General features: G+C 62.8%; 1 protein-coding gene across 1 annotated transcript; it reads left to right on the top strand.

Annotated features, from left to right (window-relative positions):
• Positions 1–1,381: 1,381 nt before the first annotated feature.
• LOC138102434 (zinc finger and BTB domain-containing protein 22-like) lies at positions 1,382–6,557 on the top strand. Its single transcript, XM_069000144.1, has 2 exons — positions 1,382–1,398; positions 4,778–6,557. Exons 1-2 carry the CDS (start codon positions 1,382–1,384, stop codon positions 6,555–6,557), a joined length of 1,797 nt encoding a protein of 598 aa, XP_068856245.1.
• Positions 6,558–12,250: the final 5,693 nt, after the last annotated feature.

Genomic DNA, 12,250 nt, shown 5'->3' with positions numbered 1-12,250 from the left:
GGTCTCACCCCGTGCCCCTCCCCCCCCTTGGCAGCCTGGCCATGGCCGGGGGGGGCTCGGAGGGGGAGGGGCAGGACTCGGGGGGCCCCCCCTCGCCCCTCCCCCCCCGGCCCAGCCCCCTCCCCGACTCCACCCGCGCCGACTCCCCCGGGGGGGACCTGGTCAGCTCCTCCCAGGGCAGCCCCCCCCGGGACCCCCCCAAGGCCTGCAAGGTGAGCCCGGGGGGCGGCCGGGGGGCTGGGGGGGGTCCTGGGGGGGATTTGGGGGGGTTTGGGGGGGTCCTGAGGGGGATTTAGGCGGGATTTGGGGGGACCTGGGGGGGTTTGGGGGGGTCCTGAGGGGGATTTGGGGCGACCTGGGGGGCATTGGGGGGACCTGGGGGGGATTTGGGGGGGATATTGGGGGGCCTGGGGGGGATTTGGGGGATTTGGGGGGGATTGGAGGGGGATTGGGGGGACCTGGGGGTGATTGGGGGGGCCTGGGGGGGATTGGGGGGGAATTTGGGGGGGTCCTGAGGGGGATTTAGGGGGGATTTGGGGGGGGCTGGGGGGGATTTGGGGGGGATTGGAGGGGGATTGGGGGGTCCTGGGGGGGGATTTGGGGGCGACCTGGGGGTGATTTGGGGGTCTGGGGTGGATTTGGGGTGTCCTGGGGGGGATTTGGGGTGGATTTGGGGTGTCCTGGGGGGGATTTGAGGTGGATTTGGGGTGTCCGGGGGGGGTTTGGGGGGGTCTGGGGTGGATTTGGGGTGTCCTGGGGGGGTTTGGGGGGGTCTGGGGTGGATTTGGGGTGTCCTGGGGGGGTTTGGGGGGGTCTGGGGTGGATTTGGGGTGTCCTGGGGGGGATTTGAGGTGGATTTGGGGTGTCCTGGGGGGGTGTCCCGGGGTTCGTTTCCTGCTCCTGGGGGGGCGGGGGGGGGGTCTCAGATCCCCAATCCCGGGGGGAGGGGAGGATGGGGAGGGGTCCCACCTCCCCCCATCCCCCCACCCCCCAAATCCCGTTCCCCCCCCGCTGTGCCCCAGACCAGCGTGGGAACGCAGTGCGACCCCGAGGAGATCATCGTGCTCTCCGACTCGGACTAGCCCCGCCCCCCGCCCCGGCCGCGCCCCCTCCCCAAACCCCGCCCCCCCCTTTTTGCGCTCCAGCCCCTCCCCCTCTAACCCCCCCTCCCCCCCCCTCAATAAACCCCGCCTTTTGTTTAAACCGCTCGGCTCCGCCCCCTTTTCCTTCCTGGGCGTGGCCTGCCGCGCCGGCTGTGTCGCGATATGACGTCACGAAGGGGGGGGAGGAGGAGGGGGAGGGGTCTGCGCAGAGATAAAAGGGGACGCGGCGCCTTTAAGGGGGCGTGGCCGGGGCGGGGGGCGTGGCCGGCGGCTCCAAGATGGCGGCGGCGGCGCCGTGAGGGCCGAGCGCGGGTAACGGGGGAGGGGGCGGGGCCTGGGGGGAGGGGGCGGGGCCTGAGGGGAGGGGGCGGGGCCTGGGGAGGGGGCGGGGCCGGGGGGGCGAGGGGGAGAATTCGGGGGGTCCCGGGGGGGGATTTGGGGAGGAATCGGAAGGGAACGGGGGGGTCCGGGGGGGGGGTCTGGGGGAGGATTTGGGGGGTTCTGGGGGGTCCTGAGGGGGTTTGGGGGGTCCCGGGGGGGATTTGGGGAGGAATCGGAAGGGAACGGGGGGGTCTGGGGAGGGGTCTGGGGGGGTCTGGGGGGGGATTTGGGGGGGCCTGAGGGGGTTTGGGGGGGGTCCTGGGGGGGGATTTGGGGAGGAATCGGAAGGGAACGGGGGGGTCTGGGGAGGGGTCTGGGGGGGGATTTGGGGGGTTCTGGGGGGTCCTGAGGGGGTTTGGGGGGGTCCCGGGGGGGATTTGGGGAGGAATCGGAAGGGAACGGGGGGGTCCGGGGGAGGGGTCGGGGGGGTGCTGGGGGGGATTTTGGGGTTCCAGGGGGGAATTCGGGGGGTCCTGAGGGGGATCTGGGGGATCCGGGAGGGATTTGGGGGGTCCTGGGGGGGGTCTGGGGGGTGCTGGGGGGGATTTGGGGGGTCCTGAGGGGCATTTGGGGGGTCCTAGGGGGGATTTAGGGGGGTCCTGAGGGGGATCTGGGGGGTCGGGGAGGGATTTGGGGGGTCCTGGGGGGGATTTGGGGGCCCTGAGGGGCATTTGGGGGGTCCTGGGGGGGGATTTGGGGGGCCCTGAGGGCGTTTTGGGGGGTCCTGAGGGCGACTGGGGGGTCCTGAGGGGGATTTGGGGGCCCGGGGGGGGATTTGGGGGTTCCTGAGGAGGATTTGGGGGCTCGGGGAGAATTCAAGGGGTCCTGGAGGGGATTTGGGGGGCCCTGAGGGCATTTCGGGGGTCCTGGGGGGGATTTCGGGGCCCTGAGGGGGGACTTTGGGGGGCCCTGGGGGGGATTCGGGGGGTCCTGAGGGGGATTTGGGGGGCCCTGAGGGGGATTCGGGGGGGCTGGGACGCTTTAGAGGGACCTCGGGGAGAATTCGGGGGGTCCTGGGGGGGATTTGGGGGTTCTGGGGGGTCCTGGGGGGGTTTGGGGGTCCTGGGGGGGATTTTTTGGAGGATTTGGGGGCTCGGGGGTGTGCGGGAGGAGGTCTTGGAAGGATCGGGGTGGGATTTTGGGGGGATTTTGGGGGGATTTGGGGAGGAATTGAAGGGATTTGGGGGGTCCTGGAGGGGATTTGGGGGGGAATGGGGGAGGAATTAAAGGGATTTGGGGAGTCCGGGGGGATTTTGGGGGGTCCTGGGGGGATTTTGGGGGAGATTTGGGGATCCCGAGGGGGTCCTGGGGGGATCTGGGGGAGATTTGGGGGTTCCTGGGGGGGATTTTTGGGGGGATTGGGCAACTCGGGACAGATTTGAGGCCGAATTCAGGGATTTGGGGCCGGATTCTGGAGCCAAGAAAAGATCGGGATTTGGGGTGGAATGAGCGGGATTTGGGGTGGAATGAGCGGGATTTGGGGTGAGCGGGATTTGGGGTGAAGTGAGCGGGATTTGGGGTGAGTGGGATTTGGGGTGGAATGAGCGGGATTTGGGGTGGAATGAGTGGGATTTGGGGTGGAATGAGTGGGATTTGGGGTGAAGTGAGCGGAATTTGGGGTGAAGTGATCGGGATTTGGGGTGAGCGGGATTTGGGGTGAGCGGGATTTGGGGTGGAATGAGCGGGATTTGGGGTGATCGGGATTTGGGGTGGAATGAGTGGGATTTGGGGTGAAGTGAGCGGGATTTGGGATGATCAGGATTTGGGGTGAAGTGAGCGGGATTTGGGATGATCAGGATTTGGGGTGAAGTGAGCGGGATTTGGGGTGAGCGGGATTTGGGGTGGAATGAGTGGGATTTGGGGCAGGATTAAGGGAATTGGAACCAAAATTAATGGAATTCCAGCCAGAATGAAGGAATTTTGGTCAGAATTTAATGGGATTTGGGGCGGGATTAAGGAATTTTGGTCAGAATTTAATGGGATTTGGGGTGGGATTAAGGAATTCTGGTCGAAATTAACGGGATTTTGGTTGGAATTAGCAGGATTCAGGGCAGAATTGAGGGATTTGGGGGCAGAATGAAGGGATTTTGGGGCAGAATTGAGGGATTTGGGCCGGAATTGAGGGATTTTGGTGCAGAATTGAGGGATTTTGGTGTCAAATTGAAGCATTTTGGGTCAGAACTGAGGGATTTTAGGTCAGAACTGAGGCACTTTGGCGCAGAACTGAGGGATTTTGGTGCAGAATTGAGGAATTTGGGCCAGAATTGAAGGATTTGCTGCAGAATTGAGGGATTTTGAGTCAGAACTAAGGGATTTTGGTGCAGAATTTAGGGATTTGGGCCAGAATTGAGGGATTTTGATGCAGAATTGAGGGATTTTGGGTCAGAACTGAGGATTTGGTGCAGAATTGAGGCATTTTGGTGCAGAATTGAGGCATTTTGTCGCAGAATTGAGGGATTTTGAGTCAGAACTGAGGGATTTTGGTGCAAAACTGAGGGATTTGGGCCAGAATTGAGGGATTTTGGTGCAGAATTGAGGGATTTTGGTGCCGAATTGAAGCATTTTGAGTCAGAACTAAGGGATTTTGGGTCAGAACTGAGGGATTTTGGTGCAGAACTGAGGGATTTGGTGCAGAATTGAGGCATTTTGAGCATTTTGGGTCAGATCTAAGGGATTTTGGGTCAGAACTGAGGCACTTTGGCGCAGAACTGAGGGATTTTGGTGCAGAATTGAGGGATTTCGTGCAGAATTGAAGCATTTTGAGTCAGAACTGAGGGATTTTGGGTCAGAACTGAGGGATTTTGGGTCAGAATTGAGGGATTTGGTGCAGAATTGAAGCATTTTGAGTCACAACTGAGGAATTTTGGTGCAAAACTGAGGGATTTGGGCCGGAATTGAAGGATTTGCTGCAGAATTGAGGGATTTTGGTGCGGAATTGAGGCATTTGGTGCCGAATTGAAGCATTTTGGGTCAGAACTAAGGGATTTTGGGTCAGAACTGAGGCACTTTGGTGCAGAACTGAGGGATTTTGGTGCAGTACTGAGGCATTTGATGCAGAATTGAGGCATTTTGAGCATTTTGAGTCAGAACCGAGGGATTTTGGGTCAGAACTGAGGGATTTTGGTGCAGAACCGAGGGATTTTGGGGTCAGAACTGAGGCGCTTCGGCGCAGAACTGAGGGATTCGGGGTCCGAACCGAAGCGCTTCGAGCCACCACGCCGCCGTTTACCCCCGGATCTCACCCCCAAATCGCTTTCCCCCCCCCTTCCCTCCCCTCCCCCACCCCACCCCAGCCCCTCCCCCTCCTCCTCCGCCATGCCCCGGCCCTGCTCCCCCCCTCCCCCTCCCTCCTCCTCCTCCTCCTCCTCCTCGGCGCTGCTGCACGTGGAGTTCCCGGAGGTGCCGCCGGCGCTCCTGTCCAACCTGAACCGGCAGCGCCTGGAGGGGAAGCTCTGCGACGTCTCCATCCACGTGCAGGGCCGCGAGTTCCGCGCGCACCGCGCCGTGCTGGCCGCCTCCTCGCCCTTCTTCCACGACCAGCTCTTCCTCAAGAACCTGGACTCCATCGTGCTGCCCAACGTGATGGACCCGGCCGCCTTCGCCGTGGTGCTGGGCTCCGCCTACACCGGCCGCCTCTCCATGGCCCCCGAGGACATCGTGAACTTCCTGACGGTGGGCAGCGTGCTGCAGATGTGGCACATCGTGGACAAGTGCACCGAGCTGCTTCGCGAGTTCCGCGGCTCCAAGCCCGCGGCTTCGTCCTCCTCCTCCTCCTCGTCGTCGTCTTCCTCCTCGTCCTCCTCCTCGTCCTCCTCGTCCTGCTCGCGGCCCTTCTCCAGCCGCACCAGCGACAACCAGTCCCCGAGCAGCACCAACTACTTCAGCCCCGCCGAGATCCCGCCGGGAGCGGCCGCCGAGCCCAAATTCCCGGCGGGGAAAGGCGGCAGCGAGGAGGAGGAGGGCAGCGAGGACGGCGAGCGGCGGCCGCGGTACGGCCGGCCCGGCGGCGCGGCGCAGAAACAGTGGATTTTCGTCAAGCAGGAGTGGCTGCAGGAGGACCTGGTGCTCACCTGCGAGGAGGACGAGGAGCCCGTGGAAGGCGCGGCCCGGGAGCACGAGGAGATCCCGCTGGGGAACGAGGGGGGAGAGGGGATGGAGCCCGGCAGCGCGGCCGGGAAGGGCCCGGGGGCTGAGGGGGCGGCCCAGGGCACGGCCGGGAGCAGGAGGGGCCTCGGGAGCGGCCGGGAGAAGCCGGAAACGGGGCCCGGGAGCGGCCGGGAGAAGCCGGGAACGGGGCCTGGGAGCGGCCGGGAGAAGCCGGGAACGGGGCCCGGGAGCGGCCGGGCTGTGTGGGGCAGCGAGGGGATCCACGGGGCGGGCGGGATCTCCCACGGGAGCGAGGGGATCTCCCACGGCACCGCCGGGATCCCGCACGGGAGCGAGGGGATCCCGCACGGCGCCGCCGGGATCCCGCACGGCACCGCCGGGATTTCGCACGAGACCGAGGGGGTCCCGCACGGCCCCGGGGGGATCTCGCACGGCACCGACGGGGCCGCCCCCGGCACCCCCAGGAGAGCCGCCAGGAGCGGCCGCTCGGCGCGGGGCAGCGGCGCGCTGGAAGAGGCCGCGGCGGGCAGCGCGGAGCAGGTGAACTCCTGCGGCTCCTCCGACGACTTCGCGGCCCCGTTCGGGCTCGCCGAGGAGCCCGCGGCGTTCCCGGCCCCGGGGCGGCTCCTGCTGCGGGCGGGGCACGGCCCGGCCGCTCCCGACGGCTCCAAGATCTTCCTGTGCCACTGCGGGAAGGCGTTCTCGCACCGCAGCATGCGCGAGCGGCACGTGAACATGCACCTGGACCTGCGGCCCTTCACCTGCCCCGAGTGCCGCAAGCGCTTCAAGATGAAGCATCACCTGACGGAGCACATGAAGACGCACACGGGGCTGCGGCCCTACACGTGCCCCGCCTGCGAGCGCCGCTTCATGTGGAGGGACAGCTTCGTGCGGCACCGCGGCACCTGCGGCGGCACGGCGGGCACGAGGGGCGGGCGGGGGAGAGGGCAGGGGGCGGGCGAGTGACACGGGGACACCTGGGGACAGCTGGGACAGCTGGGGACACCTGGGACAGCTGGGACAGCCGGGGACACCTGGGGAGTGACACCGGGGACAGCTGGGGACACCGGGGTAGTGACACCGGGGACACCTGGGGCACCTGGGACACCTGGGGAGTGACACCGGGGACACCTGGGACAGCTGGGGACAGGGAGGTGACACCTCGGGACAGAGCAGTGACACCTGGGGGACAGGGGAGTGACACACCTGGGTGGGTGCAGGGACAGCTTCGTGCGGCACCTGCGGGGGCACGGCGGGCACGAGGGGCGGGCGGGGGAGAGGGCAGGGGGCGGGCGAGTGACACTGGGGACACCTGGGGACACCTGGGACAGCTGGGACAGGGAGGTGACACCTCGGGACAGAGCAGTGACACCTGGGGGACAGGGGAGTGACAGCTGGGGACACCTGGGGATACCTGGGGACACCTGGGACACCTGGGACAGCTGGGGACACCTGGGACACCTGGGGAGTGACACCTGGGGACACCTGGGGAGTGACACCTGGGACAGCTGGGGACAGGGAGGTGACACCCGGGGACACCTGGGAACAGGGGAGCGACACACCTGGGTGGGTGCAGGGACAGCTTCGTGCGGCACCTGCGGAGGCACGGCGGGCACGAGGGGCGGGCGGGGGAGAGGGCAGGGGGCGGGCGAGTGACACCGGGGACACCTGGGGACACCTGGGGAGTGACACCGGGGACACCTGGGACAGCGGGGGACAAGGGGAGGGACAGCGGGGGACAGGGAGGTGACACCTGGGGACACCTGGGGACAGCCGGGGAGTGACTCGTGCCCCGCCTGCGAGCGCCGCTTCATGCGGAGGGACAGCTTCGTGTGACACCGGGCCACGCGTGGGGGACAGGGACGGGGACAGGGACTGGGACAGGGGATGGGGACAGGGAAAGGGACAGAGACAGGGACAGGGACGGGGACAGGGACAGGGACAGAGACAGAGACGGGGACGGGGACAGGGACAGGGGATGGGGACAGGGACTGGGACAGGGACGGGGACAGGGACAGGGGATGGGGACAGGGACAGGGGATGGGGACAGGGACTGGGACAGGGACGGGGACAGGGACAGGGGATGGGGACAGGGACAGGGACAGGGACAGGGGATGGGGACAGGGACAGGGACTGGGACAGGGACGGGGACAGGGACAGGGGATGGGGACAGGGAAAGGGACAGAGACAGAGACAGGGACAGGGACAGGGGACAGCTGGGGGGGGGTGGCCCTGTCACAGCTGGGGGATCCGGGGGTGTCACGTGCAGGGGCAGCTTCGGGTGACGGGGGGGGGGGGGGAGGGACGATGTCATCACACCGAGATGACGTCACACCGAGAGGTGACGTCACACGTGGGTAGGTGGGGCACCTCCCAAAAAACCGCCTGGAAGCTCCTGAAGGACACCTGGACCCCCCCCCAAAGACACCCCCGGGTACCCCCAAAATCTACCTGGAGCCTCCCAGGAACACGTGGACACCCCCGGGGACCGCCGGGGTTCCGCCCCCGAAAACAGCTGGACACAGCCAGGAACATCTGGATGACCCCAAAAAACACCTGGATTCCCCCAGGAACACCTGGAGCTCCCCAAAGCCACCTGGAACCCCCAAAAGCCACCTGGACCCCCCCCCCAAAACTCACCTGGATTCCCCTCGAGGACACCTGGGTGACCCCCAAAAACACCTGGACCCCCCCCAAAACTCACCTGGAACCCCCAAACCACCCGGCCCCTCCCCCTCCGATCGTTGTAGGTGTGTCCGTGACCCCCCCTCCCCCCCCGGTGCCCCTCCCCCCGCCTCCGGGTTTGTATTTTTGGGTCGATTCGTGGCGCTTTTTGGGTTCCATCGATAAAAATCCAACGCGGGGGCGGGGCCTGAAGGGGTGGGGCAAGTGGGCGTGGTCAAGGCCTGGGGGGGCTCTTCCTGCTTCCCCGCCCCTCCCCCCTCGGCCCCCCCGAGCCCCCGGCCCGCGTTGGGCCCCGCCGGGGCCGGGCTGGCTCCACCCCCCGGGGCCCCCCCGAGCCCCCCCCGGCCCCTCCGGGCCCCCCGGACCCCCCCGGACCCCCCCGAGCCCCCCCGGTGGGGCCGGGCTGGCTCCACCCCCCGGGGCCGCCGCTGCGCGGAGCCTTTCAATAAACGCGGATCGGTCTTGTAGCCACGCCCACAAAGGGGCGGGGCCGCGCCGGGCGGCCAATGGGGAGCGGGGCGGCGGGGAGGGGCCGCCAATGGGGGCGTGGGAAAGGGGCGGGGCCCGGGGAGAGGCGGCCAATGGGGAGCGGAGGGGGCGGGGCCTGGGAGTGGCGGGAAGGGGCGGGGCGTGAATGGGGGCGTGGGAAGGGGCGGGGACTGGGCGGGGCATGAATGGGGGCGTGGGAAAGGGCGTGGGAAAAAGGCGGGGCATGAATGGGGGCGTGGGAAAGGGGCGGGGACTGGGCGGGGCCTGAAAGGGGCGGGGCATGAATGGGGCGTGGGAAAGAGGCGGGGCCTGGGCGGGGCATAAATGGGGCGTGGGAAAGAGGCGGGGCATGAATGGGGCGTGGAAAAGGGGCGGGGCATGAATGGGGGCGTGGGAAAGGGGCGGGGCCATCGGTGGGAGCGCGGGAAGGGGCGGAAAAGGGACCCCGTAGGGACACCGGGGGTCCCAAATGGTCCCAAATGCTGCTGGACCCCAAAACCGATCCCAAAGGATCTCAGATCCCAAACCCCGCTGGATCCCAAACAACCCCAAATTACCCCGAATCCTGGGTCCCAAATGGTCCCAAATCCTGCTGGATCCCAAATAACCCCAGACGATCCCAAACCCCAGAGCCCAAATCCTGCTGGACCCCAAAACCAATCCCAAAGGATCTCAGATCCCAAATCCTGAGTCCCAAAAATTCCCAGATCCTGCTGGACCTCAAAACCAATCCTAAATGATCCCAGATCCTAAATACTGCTGGATCCCAAAGAATCCCAGAGCCCAAAAGCTGCTGGATCCCCAAAACCAACCCCAAAGGATCTCCGATCCCAAATCCTGAATCCCAAACAATCCCAAATTACCCCAAGTCCTGGATCCCAAATGGTCCTAAACCCTGCTGGATCCCAAATAACCCCCAAAACCAACCCCAAATGACCCCAAATCCTGGATCCCAAACAACCCCAAATGATTCCAAATCCCAAATCCTGCTGGATCCCAAAGAACCCCAAACGATCCCAAACCCCAGAGCCCAAATCCTGCTGGACCCCAAAACCAACCCCAAAGGATCTCAGATCCCAAACCCTGGATTCCGAACAACCCCAAATTACCTCAAATCCTGGATCCCAAATTATCCTAAATCCTGCTGGATCCCAAATAACCCCCAAAACCAATCCCAAATCATCCCAAATCCTGGATCCCAAACAATCCCAAATTACCCCGAATCCTGGATCCCAAATGATCCTAAACCCTGCTGGATCCCAAAGAACCCAAAACGATCCCAAATCATCCCAAATCCTGCTGGATCCCAAAACCAATCCCAAAGGATCTCAAATCCCAAACCCTGGATCCCAAACAACCCCAAATTTTCCCAAATCCTGGATCCCAAATGATCCTAAACCCTGCTGGTTCCCAAATAACCCCCAAAACCAATCCCAAATGATCCCAAACCCTGGATCCCAAACAACCCCAAATTATCCCAAATCCTGGATCCCAAATCCTGCTGGATCCCAAATAACCCCCAAAACCAACCCCAAATGATCCCAAATCCCGCTGGATCCCAAAGAACCCCAAACGATCCCAAACCCCAGAGCCCAAATCCTACTGGATTCCCAAAGGTTCATCCCAAACCACCCCAAATCCCGAATTTTCCCGCTCTGGCCATCCCCAAGCGCCCCTCCCCAATCCCAAATCCCTGTTTTGGGGCCGCTGGAATTCCGGGGGTGGGCAGGGGTGGGGCGGCCCCTGGAATTCCCGGGAATTGGGCAACAGAATTCTCTGGAAGTCGGGATCAAAATCAAGGCGGGGGCGTTATCCCATTAATTATCCCAGGAACCCAATCACCCCCTTAATTATCCTGGGCAGGGGATAATGTGCGAGGAAAGGCCGGGTCGGGATCCATCGGGATCGGGATTGGAATCGATCCCGGCTCTGCCACAGGGGGAGGAATTTTCCGGCCTTTTCCCCCCGCCACGGATCCCATAAAATCCCATAAAACCCTAAATTGTCCCGGAGCCCGCAGAGCGAGGCCCATGAAATCCCAAAGAATCCCAAAGAATCCCAAATAATCCCAAAGAATCCCAAATCTCTTTAAGGCCCAAATCCCAAATAACCTTAAATCCCACCAAGGAAGTCCCATTAAATTCCTAATAATCCCCAAATGATCCCAAATGATCCCAAATGATCCCAAATCCCAAAGCTGCTGCTCCGGCCGTTCCCAAGCCACCGCTCCCGGAATTCACCAGGAAAACCCCAAAATCCACCCAGAAAACACTGGAATCCACCCGGAAAACACCGGAATCCACCAGGAAAACACCGGAATCCACCAGAAAACCCCAAAATTTCCCCCAAAATTCTCCCAACCGAGGCCAAACCCACCCCAAACCGGGGCAATTCCAGATTTATTCCCCCCCCCCCAGAGCCGGGGTTGGGATCGGTCCCAGATTCCCCAATTTTCCACGAATTTCCCAAGGGTTCACCCCAAATTTCCTGCAAATTATCCCCGAATCTCCCATAAATTCATCCCCTGAATTCTCCCCAAATTTCCCACAAATTATCCCGAATTTCCCGCGAATTCACCCCAATTTCTCCAGAAATTCACCCCAAATTTCCCACGATTTATCCCAAATTCCCACAAATTCACCCCAAATTCCCCATGATTTATCCCCCAATTTCCCATAAACTCAGCCAAATTCCTCATAAATTCACCCCAAATTCACCCCAAATTCACCCCAAATTTCCCATTAATTTTCCCCAAATTCCCCATGAATTATCCCAAATTCCCTGAATTCTCCCCAAATTTCCCACGAATTCACCCCAAACTTCCCATGATTTATCCCCAAATTTCCCACTAATTTCTCCCCAAATTCCCAGTGATTTATCCCCAAATTCTCCCATGAATTCATCCCCAAATTCCCACAAATTCACCCCAAATTCCCACAAATTCACCCCACATCCCCAGGAATTCTCCCCACATCCCCAGGAATTCACCCCAGATCCCCCCTCCCACCCCAAATCCCCAGGAATTCTCCCCAAATCCCCAGGAATTCTCCCCAAATCCTCCCGAATTCTCCCCAAATTCCCCAGGAATTCTCCCCAAATTCCCCCGAATTCTCTCCAAATCCCCAGGAATTCACCCCAAATCCCCCCGAACTCTCCCCAAATCCCCCCGAACTCTCCCCAAATCCCCACGAATTCACCCCAAATCCCCCGAATTCTCCCCAAATCCCCCCGAACTCTCCCCAAATCCCCACGAATTCACCCCAAATCCCCCGAACTCTCCCCAAATCCCCAGGAATTCACCCCAAATCCCCCCGAACTCTCCCCAAATCCCCCCTCCCATCCCAAATCCCCCTGAACTCTCCCCAAATCCCCCGAATTCTCCCCAAATCCCCCCGAACTCTCCCCAAATCCCCCGAACTCTCCCCAAATCCCCCCTCCCATCCCAAATTTCCCCGAACTCTCCCCAAATCCCCCCGAACCCTCCC

The sequence above is a fragment of the Aphelocoma coerulescens genome, unplaced genomic scaffold (genome assembly GCF_041296385.1).
Source record: "Aphelocoma coerulescens isolate FSJ_1873_10779 unplaced genomic scaffold, UR_Acoe_1.0 HiC_scaffold_75, whole genome shotgun sequence".
In the NCBI taxonomy this organism is placed as follows: Eukaryota; Metazoa; Chordata; class Aves; order Passeriformes; family Corvidae; genus Aphelocoma; species Aphelocoma coerulescens.
Note: the sequence above shows the minus strand (reverse complement) of the source record. Positions and strands in the feature narration are given on the sequence as shown.